This window comes from Papilio machaon, chromosome 9, assembly GCF_912999745.1.
Source record: "Papilio machaon chromosome 9, ilPapMach1.1, whole genome shotgun sequence".
Classification (NCBI taxonomy): Eukaryota; Metazoa; Arthropoda; class Insecta; order Lepidoptera; family Papilionidae; genus Papilio; species Papilio machaon.
In genome coordinates this window covers 5,072,075-5,089,444 of record NC_059994.1, presented here as the reverse complement: position 1 = coordinate 5,089,444, position 17,370 = coordinate 5,072,075, and the positions used below count along the sequence as shown (strand labels likewise).

General features: G+C 31.2%; 1 protein-coding gene across 1 annotated transcript; it reads right to left on the bottom strand.

Annotated features, from left to right (window-relative positions):
- Positions 1-632: 632 nt before the first annotated feature.
- On the bottom strand, positions 633-16,481 carry LOC106711862. The gene is made up of 4 exons (XM_014504277.2): positions 16,208-16,481; positions 13,317-13,487; positions 3,789-3,899; positions 633-1,073 (listed from the first exon to the last, which is right to left on the bottom strand). The coding sequence occupies exons 1-4, from the start codon at positions 16,272-16,274 to the stop codon at positions 844-846; spliced, it is 579 nt and encodes a 192-aa protein (XP_014359763.2). The 5' UTR covers positions 16,275-16,481; the 3' UTR covers positions 633-843.
- Between the last annotated feature and the right edge of the window lie 889 nt (positions 16,482-17,370).

Sequence of the window (17,370 nt, the reverse complement as noted above, 5' to 3'; positions counted from 1 at the left end):
AAAGTATCGCATGTTTTCAAATTAATTACAGATACTGCTGTTTGTCGTAATTTCAATTTTATTTTCATGCACTTCAGTTTTTATATGAAGGCGCTGCATTATTAAACCATCTCTATTAATTTAAATTTTACTGAAAATTCTTAATTTCAAAGGTGGAAAATGATTTAATTTGTTCGGTTTCCATGATTACAATTACAATAAGTTTGTTCATGTAGTTTGTGATATGCCTTATGCAAATAGTTAAATCATTATCAAGCTTTTTAACATTACGGTATAATGTTTTGTATATTGATAAATAGAAGTTATTTGCCAATTAAAAGTTGTTGGCGCCCAATGAAAAATGCACTATAACTTTTCCGTAAATCTAATATTGATACAACTATACTTACTTATAACTTAGAAAACTATTGGTAAATTTATATTATTGATATAAAGACAAATGTATCACATTCTTTATCTTGTAGTAACTAAACTAAATGTTTAAATTACAGTTATTTCTATTATAAAAGACAAATAATATTTTAATACACATTTGCGACTGCATAATAGACGACAAAACAAAATGTTTTTAATAAATTTATAGGAGATAGAATAAGTTATATAAGTTAAACAACATTTAAAATATATGCTTGTGATTATTTAAATACAAATATAGATAAGAGTTTATTTACTTGTATTTAGAAAGTAACTATTTTGTTGGCCACAACACAACTATTTAGACTGTTGTGTTTCGACATAATCGTTTTTACAGTTTCAAACATGAGAGCTTTCAGAATTGATCAAATGTTTTATTATTAAACATAGAGTTCCAAATCATTAAAACTTAAACTAGCTTACAAATATTTACAGAAAAATCTCATCGACTAATTTTTTGTCAATTATTCTATGGGGTTTAGGACGGGACTGTTTCTTCTTTCGTCGGTATAGTCTTGCGTTGAGTGGGTACAGGGCAGGGGACAACGCACATCGGACGTTGAACCACCAGTCGCAGGAGGCCACGCCCTGTGAGAACACCGTGCCGTTGGGGCAGAGGAAGGAAGCCTGGCGCCCGTCGATATCACAGTAGTGCCACGCTGGAAACAGAAATTGTTCGTAATAATTATTAACGGAAATCATAGAATTTATGGAGTTGAAGTATAACATAATTTCGAAATCGCAATAACAACAAAATGGGCAACTGAAAAAGATTTGTTTTGGCTATTCCATGAACCACTGAATATGAATAATTATATAAAATTTCGAAGATAAATCAAGGGCATGTTTTGTGAAGAAGTAATGCATTTATTGAAAAATCTAAAAATGCTGATGGTACTAAATTTGATTTTGTGTAATACAAAATATAAGTTTTTGTTAAAAGAAATACAGTCTTAAGAAATAGTCACTTAGTTTCTCTGCAATTTTAATTCGTGTTAATTATACAACCAATAAATATAACATTGCCTTATTATTCTTAATTATAAAAAGTAACAAGTAATTAACGGGCGGAAGATAAATTACGAAATGTAACAAGTTTCTTTTTTAAAATACTTTATTTCATTACGTTATGATGAAACATTCAGCTTTTATATTTATTAATACGATTCAATGTTAAAAAAAACAATTCGAAATCTTTAAAATTTTAACTGATTTAGACTCGCCAAAGGACAATGCAATCATCAGCCTTCCATACAATGTATGGATCTATCAAATTTCTATATCTGAATTCATTCCCTTCTCATCTATTTCATATCCTCTTTCACATAATCTATCTAGACCTTCTTCAGTCTCCCTCTATATTTGTAGGCAAAAAGAATATATAAAACAATAAAGCAACTATAAGCTAATTGTTTGTGTAACATTCAATAAAATAATGAATGATCTTCATCCTACTTCCCGGTCACGATATCATAGTCGAGTTAACAAAAACTTACCAAATATTTAAACTAAATATTCATAATAGAATAAAGAAGATCAACTTCGTAACCGTAAGCGAAACTGGTTGAAAAGAGCAGGATCTCACGATTGGTCGATATTTATTTTTATTGACTCAACTAATCATCTTCCGGGTCAGTATTATTTATAATTAGTTAACCTTTGATGATTTAAAGGCTGAATTATGAGAATCTAATGTTACTGAAGGTCAAAATTTATATCGCATTTGCATAGTAAACCATATCTATTTAAACAAACCTAACCTAAGTTAAAGGTGGCAATAAATACATATCCCTTCCCCGTCCAAAATGACTTCCCCTTCCTATATTTTCTTTAATAGAATAGGATAGGTAAGTAGGTAGATTTATGCCTCCAATTTTCAAAGGATCATTTACTAAAACGTTGGATTTTTAAAACCCTTTCAATGACGTACTCTTACTACCTATCGAATAACAACGGTATAGATAAATTCTTCTGACTTTTTATAGAACCAAAATCATTTATACTAAGTCCTAGTTAAATATTACATGCATCAAAGGGCTTATATACGTAGCGCTCCCATTTTATATGTATATGGTGTTATTTAATAACATGTATATATTCATTATATTTGATGGCCATATGCCCATCGAACGTGATAAATATGCAATCAATCAACTATCAATATTGATTTAAATTATTATTCCATCGACATACTAAATTAAAATTCCTTCATCAAATTGAGCGGAAATCTAGAACGTGCACAATTTATACTGTACTTATATGAATTGACAGATACTTGTGGTAAATAATATACTGTCCATAATTATAATTTTTCAAAATGTCCATTTTATAATAAGTTATCAAAACAGTAAGACAAATAATGAATTTAGTTACGTCAGTGAGTATAGTAAATCGCATGTTACCTAGAAATTAACTAAGAAGGTGACCCCATCAACATATGGGGTATAAGCTGGGAAGAGAACGGTAGAGTAAATCGTATATTAAAGACACAAATATGTAAGATATTAATTGATGTTCGTATGTTTTTTTGTAATTCTGTCGCAATCACAAATTTAAGTAAAATTAAAAGTAATTAAAATTTAGCACATTGTGAATTACAAAACATTTTATCCTCTTACAAATCATGATTTCGTCAATTTTGATAATAATTCCGCAACTAAATGTAAATATTACCACACCGTTAGTAAATCTAATATAACATAAATATATATGTGTGATTGTTTAAGGTCAAGGAGGTTGGTTCCGTGAGTCTTCCTCGCATATAACCTGACTTTTAACACCGTATCAACATAGTCTCAGATGGTCTTACCATACAAAAATATATTGCTGTCCCTCTCAATTCCTTGAAGTAGTTGAGATAAAAACATGTTTTTGAAAAGGAGATTCGGCAGTGGTACATCATTTGTAAACTTTAAGTTAATTGCTATCATAGGGTGACTAGGCCCATAGTCAACTACGCTGGCCCAGTGCGGGTTGCATCACGATGTTTTCCTTCACCGTAAGAACGTCGGATAAACATATGTAAACCGAAATTCGAAAAACACATTGGTACATGGCGGGATTCGAACCCCAGATTGCAAGTCAAGTGCTTAACCCCTGAGCCACCGACGCTCATACCGTGATTCATTAGGAAGGTATAATTTATTAAGATTTTTTATATTGACACAAATGTTATGATGGAAATTTAATTAAAAAAAGTTATTGGCGGATAAGCCCGTTTTATCGTGCTAAGGTGAATCTAGCTATTACTTTAAGGATAAATGTTTTATTTCATATTAAAATTACAAAAGCTAACATAAAACGCATTGAAATCTTACAAATGGAGATGCGGTCGAACATGTTTTGAATATTAATATTGTTGTTTTATGTATTACCTTGGCAACGGGTTTCCATGTCAGCGAAAAAGCCAGGGTAGGGCTGCTCGTCGCAGTAGAAATTTGTGTAAGGCACTGCGCCTAGAATTGGATAATCCGTCCCTGGTTTTCCTGAAATGTAACAAAAAATCTGTATTAATAGTGTTTTTGTCTTTGCTATGCACATATTTGTAATTTTTACATTGAATATTAATTCTGCATTTTGTTATTGTATTTTTACTGGGTTGTTTATATTAAGAAGCATTGCTTTTCTCACAAACAATAACCCATAATGACGATAGCTCATTGGTCCCCACTCTAACCTAAAGTTCAATTACTTAATGTAATAAAATATTTTTATCGTAATATATCATTATTTGACCTCTGAGACAACGATATGCGTCATTTGTCAAGTTCTTCAAAACAATTTCTGGAGAAACATACAAAACAACTTAACCTCCGATACCTTTAGACCTTTGTAAAAACTCACATGTAATTATATTTTAACATAGTAGTTAATTTGCACATATGCCTGTTTTGTGGGTGATGCTTAGGCCTTAAATGGGCTTGTTTACAATAATCCAATCTCTATGTTGCAACTAAGATATACATATATAATTTCGATTATAGTAACTATGCATTATTATACATCAATGGGGTCATATCAAAAGTACTACAGAGAACTTCATATCAATTCAGGATTTTATCTTCGTAGATCTACAGTTCGCTATGATCATCAGGCCAAGCAAAACATAATTAAATCTTAAATAAAAGTATATTCTGCTTTGTATTTACATACGTATAAAATTGCAATTAACATTTCAAAAACCTGCTCTTTCACGATTTAGCAGTGAAATAAAACAAGGTTTAAGGTGTTAACCTTCAACAAAATAGATACATCTGATTTATTTATATTATTACGAACGATATCATCCTAACTTGTAAACAAATCAAAGTAGCGCCGAACTAATTTAAAAATGTATTGAATAATTTTCATCAATCAATATTTCAAAGCAATAAGTAAAATACAATTCGTTGATGTCTTTTATATGGAAGATTCGTTAAGTGAGATCTTAATTACTTTCAGTAATGTTTGAATCTTAGTGGTGAATAGAAAAAAAGCTTTTAAAACTTTAAGTAAATTTTATTAATCAGTAGATAGAATAAGAGTTATGCTTGATATTTGCATTAATATCAAATCAATTTAAACATAATATTTAGTACAGTTAGAGTACAACATTAGTTACACATGTCTATGTATTTCAGCTAGAAATCTATAATAAGGTGACAGTATTTGCAAACGGCATGTTAATTTAGTTCAGTGCACGCTAACAAACAGGCATTGACACAATAGAGCTAAACGCGACACAGAATGTGCTTATATTATACTATTGGTGATAAATGTAAAGTATGTAACACGGTACAAATAAACAGAACTAAAGCGGATGTAAAATTGTATTTTAAAGGACATCTTATGTTCCGGTTGATTTATTAATTTTACGTAATAATAGCAAGGTTATCGAGTTTAAAAAAAATACTTTATTACAAAAATGTAATAATCATACCAAAAGAGAACGATTTCACGTTTCTTTAAGAAATTTCTATTAACCTTTAAAGAATCGTAGGCGTTAATACAGCCTGTATTCTTAGCGTAAGAGATTACAATATTTCGACTTCTTGAAGCTACTACCTACATCGTAATCAATAACCTTTCGGTTTCTAACAATGGCTAATGCCGACGTAACGCTAACTTGATTGTTATAAGTTCCCAGTCATTCTACTTGTAATGCTGTTGGGTCGCATCTATTAAGTTTGGACAACCATTGTTTTATTTTATCAAACTTTTTGTAACAGTTAAAAGTTTAACTTTTTTAGTGACATTTTTGATTAATTGCGATAAATATTTGTTAACATAATGTTATATTATGTATATTGTATCATTTGAATTAATTAATATCCAGACTATAAATACCATAATACCAAAATTATGTACTAAGCGACTCTACCATTATTATTATAAAAAAATCTTAAATTAATATTTACTGGGCTTTCCATTCCCGTAATATACGTGAAAAAAACAATATCATCTCTCTAATTCCTTAAGAAAAAGTAAGACAATAATAGTTTTTGTATAAATGTTTAAACTATGGAAACCGACGGCAATGCTCACTCGTATCCGTGTGCTTTAGACTCTCTCATCCCGGCAGTGGATCTATGATAACGAAAGTCCCCCGCCGGCGACCACTTTCACTGGCACAAAGCAATTATTGGAACACGAATAAAGATAGCCGGCGCACGATCACGATCTTAATGCAGTATTACTTGTTTCATGTATCAAAAATTACAATACTAAACCTAGTGTCGCGCAATAGTCTTAGTGGTTTTAACTTCATGTAAAATAATAATGATAATCATTTTTAGGTTGAAAAATATCAATTGAAAAGTGCTCTTAAATTAATATATTAGTAAATTAGTTTTATATAAACATAATTACATGTTATTGTATACAATTACAACATTATACTAGTATGTAAACAAAGAATAGATTTTATGACGACGATTTGACGACATATTATGTACATATATTAAAGAAATAATAGGAATTTTGTAAAATGTTACAAGCTTTAAAATTATAATAAACTTGTTTGTCGAATTTATAATTAAAATCTCTATTATTGTAATTAAAAGCGATAATATACTAATTAAACATGTATGCTATGTATACTTATTAATCAAATACTTTTCAAGTAAATCTTTAAAAGCGATTAAGATAAATATTGTGTTTTAGATTATAATCACTACAACTTTTGTTTTAAAATCAGGCCTCACCTAAAGGTCTCTAAAAGGTGAATTGGAAAAAAGAAAGTAACCTATAGACTAGCCTTAGTTCCTTTTAGTAACAAGTCAAAATGTTCGGTCCGTTAGCCAGATAACGAATCGCGTAACGATAATTGTAACGTTCCCTGAAGCGACTCTTGCAATACGGTAGTGCGGTCTTACATTTCAATGACCTACTGCTTCGAAATGTCAAATAGCATTCTCATTTAAATCGAAGGAAAAGGCACTAGGGACATCATAGGGACGTCATTTTAACCAAAACTATTGTTACTATATTGTAACTTCAAGATTACGATGACATGTATAAATTCTATTACATATATCTATATATCTATATATATAAAAGAAAGTTGTGTTAATTACACCATTTATAACTCAAGAACGGCTGAATCGATTTGACTGAAAATTGTTGGGCAGGTAGCTTAGAACCAGGAAACGGACATAGGATAATTTTTACCCCGTTTTCTATTTTTTATCCCGCGCGGACGGAGTCGCGGGTAAAAGCTAGTATATTATAAATATTGATCCTATATATAAATACATACTACTAAAAATTACTCGAGCAAAGAAAATAAGAAGTTCCTACCAAACCAATAACAATTAATATAACAATACGTAATACAACATCTAACCAAAGACGTATGTAAATAGCGTTAAGAACAATCATTGAATTGCAACAATTCAAAATTTATTAAACGCTTTAAACCGAAGGTTTCACAATAGTAATTGATTTGCGTTCTCTCATGTCATTTGAGTAATGAATGACTGTGCACGTATTTGGCAATGAGAGGATTTGGATACTATCTAGGAACGTACTGGGTACAAGAAAATAAAAATCAAGAAGCAATTTGTTATAGTTTGTTGTGATATGAAAAAAATTGTCAATCTGAATCCTCGATGTCCATTGCACTTAAAGGTCCTTAAAAACAGTTATTTGTTTTGATGTTTTTTTTTAAGAATTATGGCACCTGCTGAAAACGTTAAGACAACATCTTATTCTAAGTTTGTTAGCACTGTTCCCCAAGTTTTAGACAGTCAAAATTTAAATTGTCTCGTTGTTGCCTATAATTCACACACAACAAATTATACCAATCGCGAGTAGTCTATCAACATCTAATTAATATTACTGGCAACATAAGACATGTTTAATTAAGTATAATTATAATTTTGGATCTCATCACCTCAGTACGAAAGATAAAGTAATAAATTCGAGCCAAGCAAGCATAAGGTCGCTGAGGACAGAATCGAACAAGGTCAATATCGACACGTTTATGTAATAATTTGACTTTACTTGTGACTTTACCCCAATATTTATCAACATTGGCAATGATAAAATATGAATTGGTATGATAAACATTTCTGTTCCACTCACATGGAGCACTGTTCAATCCTATAGATCTTTATTTAAGTCATCTAGAAGTTTCTTTTCACTGCAAACTACTTTCATCCGTTTTACAAGTATAGCTTTGACCAGAGTTTACTTAACTTTAAATGCTTTTATTCTTTAGGTATGTCTAAAAAACTGCAGTTTATTCAAATATATTTTTTATTTATGCCACCTTGAGGCATTGATATGTTATGCCGGGTGTCGATATAAATTGATGTTTTTTTCCTTTAAAAAATACAATTTGTTCATAACAAAATAAAAGAATTGTTATAAATGGCTAATGTAGTTATAGAATTTTATTCATTTTAACAATTTTGAACATTAATTTTCATAGTTATTGAAAACATCAAAGTTAGTCTATTATGTGTATTGAAAGTATTATTAACTAATTAATCCATTTTGTTTTTATCGTAACTTAAAATTTGAAGACATTCGATCCCTAAACGAAATCAGTCTCAAGGGCACACACGTTAAAATAAAAAGGATGGATCGAGTAGATCTTGTAAAGGCTCAAAGTATAACGAAGCGAACATCCTAATTATACGTAGTTTTATGTTACATCTTCGTTTAAAACTGGCCCGACTGGATCCGCAAAAGGCCATTCTGTTTATAACACGAATAGATTAATTATGATAATTGAATCTTGTTTTTGTATTCTGGAACATCTTTGTTGCCGCCGACTCTAAATAAAATTATTTCTTTAATTTAATTGATAATCCAGTTTAGATATATTGAAAATAAAGTCTGTTGCAAAATAGTAAAATACTCTAAATGACAAAATAATAAAAAGCAATTACTTTCCTTTAATTAATTTTAAATTATCAGTTCCCAATACAAGTAAAACTAGATTTTATATATTAAATTATATATAGTAATATTTTACTGGTACTTACTAACTTACTTAACAAGACACTTAAATCAATTATTGAATGAAAATAATGCGAATTAACTCTAAGCTAGTTAATGAGTAATTGCAAGCACGAAATTACTTTAATGCAATAAATTAAGACGTTTAAAACATGCAGTAAGACAACCGCAAATGCATTAGCATGCGTTGCTCAAACTGCTTCATTAACTTTACATATCAACGTGTGCGTTGCATTGCTTAAATGTGTTATGATATGAAATTCAAATTTCCATTCAAACATAATCATAAGTCGCTCCGCCTAGTCAATTGTCTTACGACCTCCCCGCCATTGTCAGTGGACTGACAAAATTACATTTATGCAGGAAACAATTATTATTGTCGTGCTAATTTCTTTGAACAAATTGTACACCTGTATAACCTTGTTCAAGAACACATGTACACATGTTTCACAACACTATTTACATGGAAAATAATAAAACTAAAACGATGAATGTATATCTTTTTGAAAAAGTTAGGACCCTTAACGTCTAGGCTTAACATGAACAGGTTTATATTTTTTTAAAAGTCAGGTTTTGGGATTTTTGCTTAATTCTCGTTTTATTCTTTTGTATAGTTGGGATAAAGAAACCCTGTGGAACCTGTTCATCGACCGGTTCCAGTATTTTTATTTAATAAAAAATGATATAGCTTGTTTTCAATGCAACTTGTTAATAGTAAACGACTATAAAAAACAAAAAAACTGTTATAAAACGATAAGAATGAAGTTACCAAAAGTTTATTCTTATCGTTTTTTAATTAATTTTAGTATCTATTAGCTAATAAATATTATCGAAATAGCAGCATCACAGTAGTCTGGAAATTCTTTTTCTAACGTTTACTTGTCTACCTTCATTATAACCTTTGCATGTGGATAATGTCGAGCCATAAAAAAGTGTACACTAAGGTTATCTGATATCCAAGTAATATTGCGTACATTCAAATTTTGAGAGTAAGCTATAGAATAGGAGATAAAAGTATCCTAATTAGTACAATTATTAACGATTTACATAGAGACATCAGAAAGAGCTTGTTTAACAAAATGATAAAAACATTTTTATGGTAAAAAATAACAAAAAAATACAAATCAAAGACAACTCGAATATATCAAAAAGTTGCATACAACATTCTAATCGTCCTTGCAGCGTGATTTTTCTCTTACGAAAGCACAACTCTTAAAATTAAATGTATGCATTCTGAATTAAAGATTCCAACTTCTTTGCCCGTCCATATGATTCGGTGTTAATATTTCGTGTACGTTGCACATACGACCCACATAGCCGTGGCCAGTTGCAAAGACATTGTAAATATTACTAATAATTTACTTGCCAGTTTCTAAACCGCTTTTTGCTATACGCATCAAATGAAGTGCGAATATAATATTTCGTTAATGATTAATCATTACATTACAATGCACTTGCGTTACTTGTGTTTTGTTGAACGGAAGATAAAAATACTTTTGAATGCATAGAGTTTCTACGCCTTAAAAAGTATTTTTTCCGTACCTAGTAAAAGAAATGTCGTAGCTTAAAACTGTATTTATTGCTCATGCATCTTTAAACTAAAAGTAGACCAACTAAGAAGAAACAAGTTGAGATCTATCAGATATTTGAGTGTTTGAACTTTTATGATTAAGGGATTTGGAAAATAAGACAAAAAGATACCGCCGAAATATTAGTTCTACTTATTCTACTGAGTTATTGCTCAAACGACCGATCAGTTTTACCAGGTTACCTGAAGCGCAATGATTACCAACGAAGTCATAATGAGCGATTGTTAACAGAATTAAGAAGTCAAACAAAGCCCGAGAGAGCGAGGCCGTGCTGAGCACGACACCATGGATTCACCTTGAAGGTGTGGCCTGAAATATACCCACGTATTCCATTGATGCCCAATATGTTACATGTTACATATAAGGGCCTTTTTTTATATTTACTTTAGTTAGATGGAATTGCATCAAGTACAAAATTACAGTAATTGTTACGCTGAAATACATCATGTAAATCTGTTTTAACGAAATACTTTTTGAATATCGGTAGAAGGCTATGAACCTTTTGAAATGTTGTTTAGGTTATTAAGTATAGATTAATGCAAAAAGAACTTATTTACTAAATTATTTAATTTGAAATGTAAAAAATATTCAAAAGTCGCTTGTTTATTAATTAATCGCAATCTGCCCGCTTCGTTTGAGCGCTAAAAAGGATTTTCGCATGAGTTCATTTTGGACTCCCGTAATTATATGTGACGTGAGTGCAACTGTCGACAGAATGACTAATCATCTAAATTCTTAGTTCACGCACTGAATACGCTATTAAATACAATCATCAAGGTTCACTTATACCTATACTTAAGTCGCTTAAGAGACGATCCTCTGTCACGAATCATGGATATAAAAATACAATGACGATACGATGACTCATTCTTATATTAAAGTTGATTAATAAAAAAATCATCCAACAGTCTTTTTTTAATAATACTTTACAATAATTGTTTTGAATTATTAGATCAATAAAGCAAGATTTTAGTATCATTTACTGCAAATTTCATTAACATTATCTAATGATTTTTCCTATTAAAAACCATAAGTCGCACTCTGATTTTTAATTTGCAATGTCCGCATGTAGCGTCTTACACAAGAAGTCATTGAAAGCGAGTGCATATTTAAGTAAAATATTGCATGTGAATCATGTGAGTACCGTATGTATATTGACTGCATAAATATTATTTTTTACAAACTTTGTTTACATTTTAATGAACACGGCCTTTGATTCATGATTCTACAGTCACGGACTAACGACATTTGGTTTAAAGTCTACCTTCTTATCGTTAGATCCAGAATCGAATAACGCATGTGTATTTAACAAACAACGCATTTAGACTAATTATAAATTATTTCGCATAGCCAGAGCTGGGCATTAACTCGTTAATCCGTTAATCGTTAATTAACGAAGTTAACATTTTGCTTAACGGATTAACTTTTAAGTTAACTTCAAAAAGTGTTAACGCTTTTGTTAACTTCCGTTAAACTCAACTTCCGTTAATAAAAGTCCGTTAATCGTTAAATTAGAAACTTTGAGACGTGCTGTCATTTTGTTTAAATTACGTGCCAGGCCACGCTCGTAAGTACAGCTATGTTAGGCGACTGTCGGCGACTCGAATGGTGAACGAACGAGTTGATAATTGATATAATATGTGAAGTTCGCGTGCAAGTGTATGCATCAGAACGTCCGGGAAAGACGTGACCAACAGGACAAACTCAAAAGAAGGTTCGAAGTAGTATATTTCATTACGAGTATATAAAAGCATGAGTATGTAAAAGCCCACATTCCGAACGCTCTTCGTCCCTGCAATACGCCACTTTTTGAGCAACTGTATTAAAACACTTTTTTTCTCGTGCTTTCTCTTAAGCTTTTGTAAACTTGTCTTTCCCAACTGTTAAATAACCAACCACGAAGTTTTTACAAAAAAAAATCATTGAAGTGTTTATGATTCACGCAAATATTTCTAAAAAGAAGTTTCTAATTTGTTACAATATCAGATTTAATGATTTGATTCAATTAATTAGGTTAGTTTTCATTTTATTTCATCTCATTAAATTTCATTTTCATTTCATATCAATAAAAATATTCTACTGAAGACTTGGTTGTTTGGGCATAGTTCCCTTTGCCTACGCAGAATGGGTGAAGAAAACAAAAAAAATCTCTGTTTGTATTCTTTCACGGTTGGCGCCATTTTCCAAACATTTTAGTTAGTTGAGTTTATTGTGTTTTTATTATTCTATTAAATTGCTTCATTTTTTCGCAACTGTATCAAAAATAGTTGTTTAGTACACGTGCGAAACTGTCATTACAACTTGTTCCAACTGTCAACCCTCACCTTCGGCTGCGCCTCGGCTCGGGTAGACATTTGTCGGAACTCTTTGCAATATCAGGCTTTCCGCACTAGTAATGAAATAAACTATACTGCATTCATACTTGTCTCTAATACTAATGTGTACATTCTATAAATGTATAGTCAAATTACTATTTTAAACAAGTGTCGCCACATAAGTGTGAAATTAGTATGTATAATTTTGGTATGGTTAACTGTTAACGATTAACTTTAACTTGCGTTAAATTTTCGATAATTTAACGCTTTAACGATTAACGAAGTTAATTTTTTAATTAACGAATTAACGATTAACGAAGTTAAGTTTTCGATTAACTGTGCCCACCTGTGCGCATAGCATTTGTGATGACTTATAGTTAGAAAATTATAATACTCAACACCAAGAATTTTGACGTATCCGACTAAGTCATGTTGGATTGTAATTTTGACAAGTTATGTCGAACTAAAGTATACGAGTATATAATATTCTCTCATATGTCCTGACCTTATGAGTCATCAGATTATTTGCGTTCGCATTTTAAGTATTACTTACCAGGTATAGCCATGCCGAGTTCCAAATACTCCTTCACTGAGGGTATGAGGAAGGATGGGGGCGCGGGCACAACAGTGTCGGGCTCCGGGGCGTCGAGCGCCTGCGCCGGGTCCCGCACGCCTGAACTCTCCGCTCGTACCCTCTTCACCCGGCTGCCTTCTTCTAAACCGCCTACAATAATGGAAATTAATATTAAAGCTCAGGCTCAGGACTACTGAGAAATAAATGAATCCAAACTACCTACGCTGATCTCATGCTAAACTCAATTCGTGTTTAATTTTAATATGATAAGTAAATATTTTTCATTCCTAAAATCAAAAATAGAAAAGTAACTTAATGATAAACATTTCATATTTTGTTTGAGCGGGCATGAAGCCCCACGAACTATAAAGTACTCAATGGATATTCATTCGAATAAAAAATGATAAAAAGTGCTGTCGTAAAAAAAAGCGAAGTATGGATTAAAAGTGACTATTTAAAATCTCCAATTAGCTTAAGAAGGGTGAAGAGATCACAAATATCGAAAGCTAGTTACGAAGACTACATTTAGTAAAGTCGACCAAATTATTGGCTACAGTGCTAAGTATCTTTGCTTAAATGAACAAGTAAACATAATTTTTGTAATACACAAGATGATTTGGAAACGAAAACTCAACCAATCAACGTTTGTGGGTAGCATAATTTTGCAACACATACTGACACCACAAGGTTAGACAATTCATCAATCATTTCGTCAAATATATAAAAATCTGATGCGGTATTACTTCTTTAAATGCAATATGTAAAATATCGATCTATCAATGTTCATTTTGTTAATAGCAGAACAACAGCTTTATTACTTGTTACCGGATTCGGAGATGAACAAGTGGTTGACAAATCTTAAAGGCGAATTTGTTATAGTAGTGATGTAAGCTATACCTACCATTGCTATTCTAAGAGTGTAGCTGGTTATGACTACTTAGGAGTGGTTCTAATGCTATTACACATAAGTATAGCAAGAAAGATCAGTCAATTAAATACATGTATGTACATGAACCGTGTATACAGTGACAGTGATTGCTACATCACGCAATCTAAGACCGTCAACAACCCGCAAAAAATTACATTCTTAAAGTAATCACCACATTAAGATCATCTAAATCTAAAGTATGCAACTTAAATTCTAAATATGACACTGACGTTACCAAATATTTTTACTTTTAAGAAATTCTACTTAAAAAAATGAAATCTCAAAAATCATCGTCACAATTTTTTATTACAATTAATTAAAAATAAACTATTATAGTAGGATTTTGATCAACTTATATACTTGATTTAATATTTACATAAAAATTTAAATATGTCGATGTCAATTAGTGTATTTACACTGTGTTTTGACTACATGTTTGTGAACCAACTAAATAGTAACGAATGGTTAGCACTTCTTTTTATCAATACTACAACAAACTGAACATTCTAAAAATACACTATTTTAGTTTGATCGTCGTAAAAACAAAAGATCTATAACAATGTATGTTATCAGATCTGGCAATATCAAATGGCTTTTGAAACGCAGTTTATAATAACTTATAAAACAATATAAATAATGGTTTAAAGACGGTGGAAACTACGCAACATTATGATAGCAATAAAGTACCTACTCTCGTAATGTAATCGAATATTAGACTGTCTTAACGTTCACGTAAAGATTTGTAAATAAAGGGATATTTAATGATTAATATTCCTTTTTTATTCATCGTTCATTCTTTTCTGTACCCTTTGCCTTTTTGTGAGTAAGATTTTTCACATCGAAATTAAAATAAGTAACTTCTACAATATGATAGTTCTCGTATTTTATATTATTCAATAAAATTACAATTCTTCTCCATACATATGTATGTATGTATGTGTTTATGTACTTCAAAGGTTATCACTATTGTAACCTTAGTCCTAACTTAATCAAGCACAACTGCCTTCGAACGCAACAGTCCTTACACGCATCGTGCTTTATTTATGACGAGTTTCAAATGACAGATATTAATTTTAATCTTACTTCTAACTAATATTATAAATGCGAATGTTTAGATGGATGGATGGGTGGTTGTTTGTTACAAGGTATCTCCAGGACGGCTCAACGGATCTCGCTGAAATTTGGCATAGATGTAGAACATAGACTGGAAGAACACATAGACTTTAATTTTTTTTTAATTTTACTTAACTTTTTTTTTAATTCCGCGCGAACGAAGTCGCGGGCGACAGTAGATTTATAAACTGTTTTATTGAATAAAACTACAAATACAGATAGAAATATAGAGAAATATTAAGGTGTTAGACTTTCATAATTGTCGGTCTAACGACGTACGAGTGTACCTACTGTAAAGGAACAAATTCGACTCACTAGCTTCATTTGAATTACATAATTTAAGCTGCACATTTGGTATATAAACTATTAAACTTATAGTATTATGTAAAAAGCCCGAATGAAAAATGCTAAAATAAAATTGATTTGTCGGAGTTAAAAAAAATTAAAGTTGAACTTAATATTATAAAATTGCCTGTCATAAAATTTTGATTTTTTACTCGTAAACACAGTTGCAAACCGCAAATAAACTTAACGAAACTTTTAATTTAACATAAAAACTTAAATAACTGTCCAAAACAAACAGTACCTCTTATATTTTGAAAAGCTAAAATTAGACATAGATTAAAATCAACCTACAACTTAAGTATTCTCTATCCCCTTAACTATGAGGTCATCTTGCGTAATATGTATTTACAAGAAACAAAACTAATACTTGGTAAGGTCAGCGTAAACTTACTCAATTTTTTTTTATTTTACCAATGAATAACCAATTTAATTTAATAGTTTAAACATCAGTTTCTCATTTAATATTTTTATTAATTTATCTTACCGGTCAAGGTCAAACACGTGATGAAGAGCACCAAAAATCTAAAAATCGCTTTTAATCCGTTCATCATGATTTTTATTATGTTCTACTAAATAAATTCACCAACATATCTTGATACACGATAGAACTACACGTTAGAATAAATTATAAGGAACATCGATTAAACCGCAGCTCATATAAACTGGTTAAAAAACTGTGACTTATGGAACCGCGACGTCTCACGCTTGGCTCATAAATTGTGTAAGAGCGTGCGCTTTCGGGGACAGCCGACCGCGCAATGCTCGCTCCACGTATAACTTAATACATCCAAATAAAAAAGCTATAGGAAATATTACTTTTTGACCTCTAAATGTTTTAAACTAATAGGAGGCCGCTTCTTCTAAAAAAATAGACGATGATGCGTACACATTAGATTTTATTTTAACCTAATAAAACAACATAAACGCAAAATGAACACACTTGAGACCAGCTTAGATTATTGCGAAATTATACACATTCAGCTAAAAAAAAATTATAGTAACTGCAAAAGCAGGTATACTACTACCATTGCATAACTTTTCTTGGTTCCTCCATTTATAATTATGTCATAACTTGCTTCAAAACTTGAGATTAATCGTATTGATTCTTGAGTCTTAGAATTTGCGGCATTGCTTGATAGTAACATTTTTTAAATGGTTCAAACGATTCTCTTATTTCTTTATTTCTCACCTTCAACTTATAAACGGAATTTAATTAAGTTAAGGGGAATCAGGAGTTTTATGTAGCTACTAGCTGTCGCCCGCGACTCCGTCCGCGCGCAGTTAAAAAAAAAAAAAAGAATGAAAAATAGATGTTGGCCGATTCTCAGACCTATTGAATATGCTCACAAAATTTCATGAGAATCGGTCAAGCCGTTTCGGAGGAGTACGGTGACGAAAACTGTGGCACGAGAATTTTATATATTAGACTAGCTGTCGCCCGCGACACCGTCCGCGCGCAGTAAAAAAATGGGGGGGGGGGTTATGAAAAATAGATGTTGGCCGATTCTCAGACCTACTGAATATGCTCACAAAATTTCATGAGAATCGGTCAAGCCGTTTCGGAGGAGTACGGTGACGAAAACTGTGACACGAGATTTTTATATATTAGATAACGCGGCAAACAAGTGCCGGATGTTAAGCGACACT

Excerpts from the sequence above, each read along its gene's own strand:
- LOC106711862 (XM_014504277.2), bottom strand. The coding sequence starts at position 16,274 with ATGATGAACGGATTAAAAGCGATTTTTAGATTTTTGGTGCTCTTCATC. Across the intron at positions 13,488-16,207 it reads CACGTGTTTGACCTTGACCG|GCGGTTTAGAAGAAGGCAGC; the intron begins GTAAGATAAATT and ends CCATTATTGTAG. Across the intron at positions 1,074-3,788 it reads CATGGAAACCCGTTGCCAAG|CGTGGCACTACTGTGATATC; the intron begins GTAATACATAAA and ends TTCTGTTTCCAG.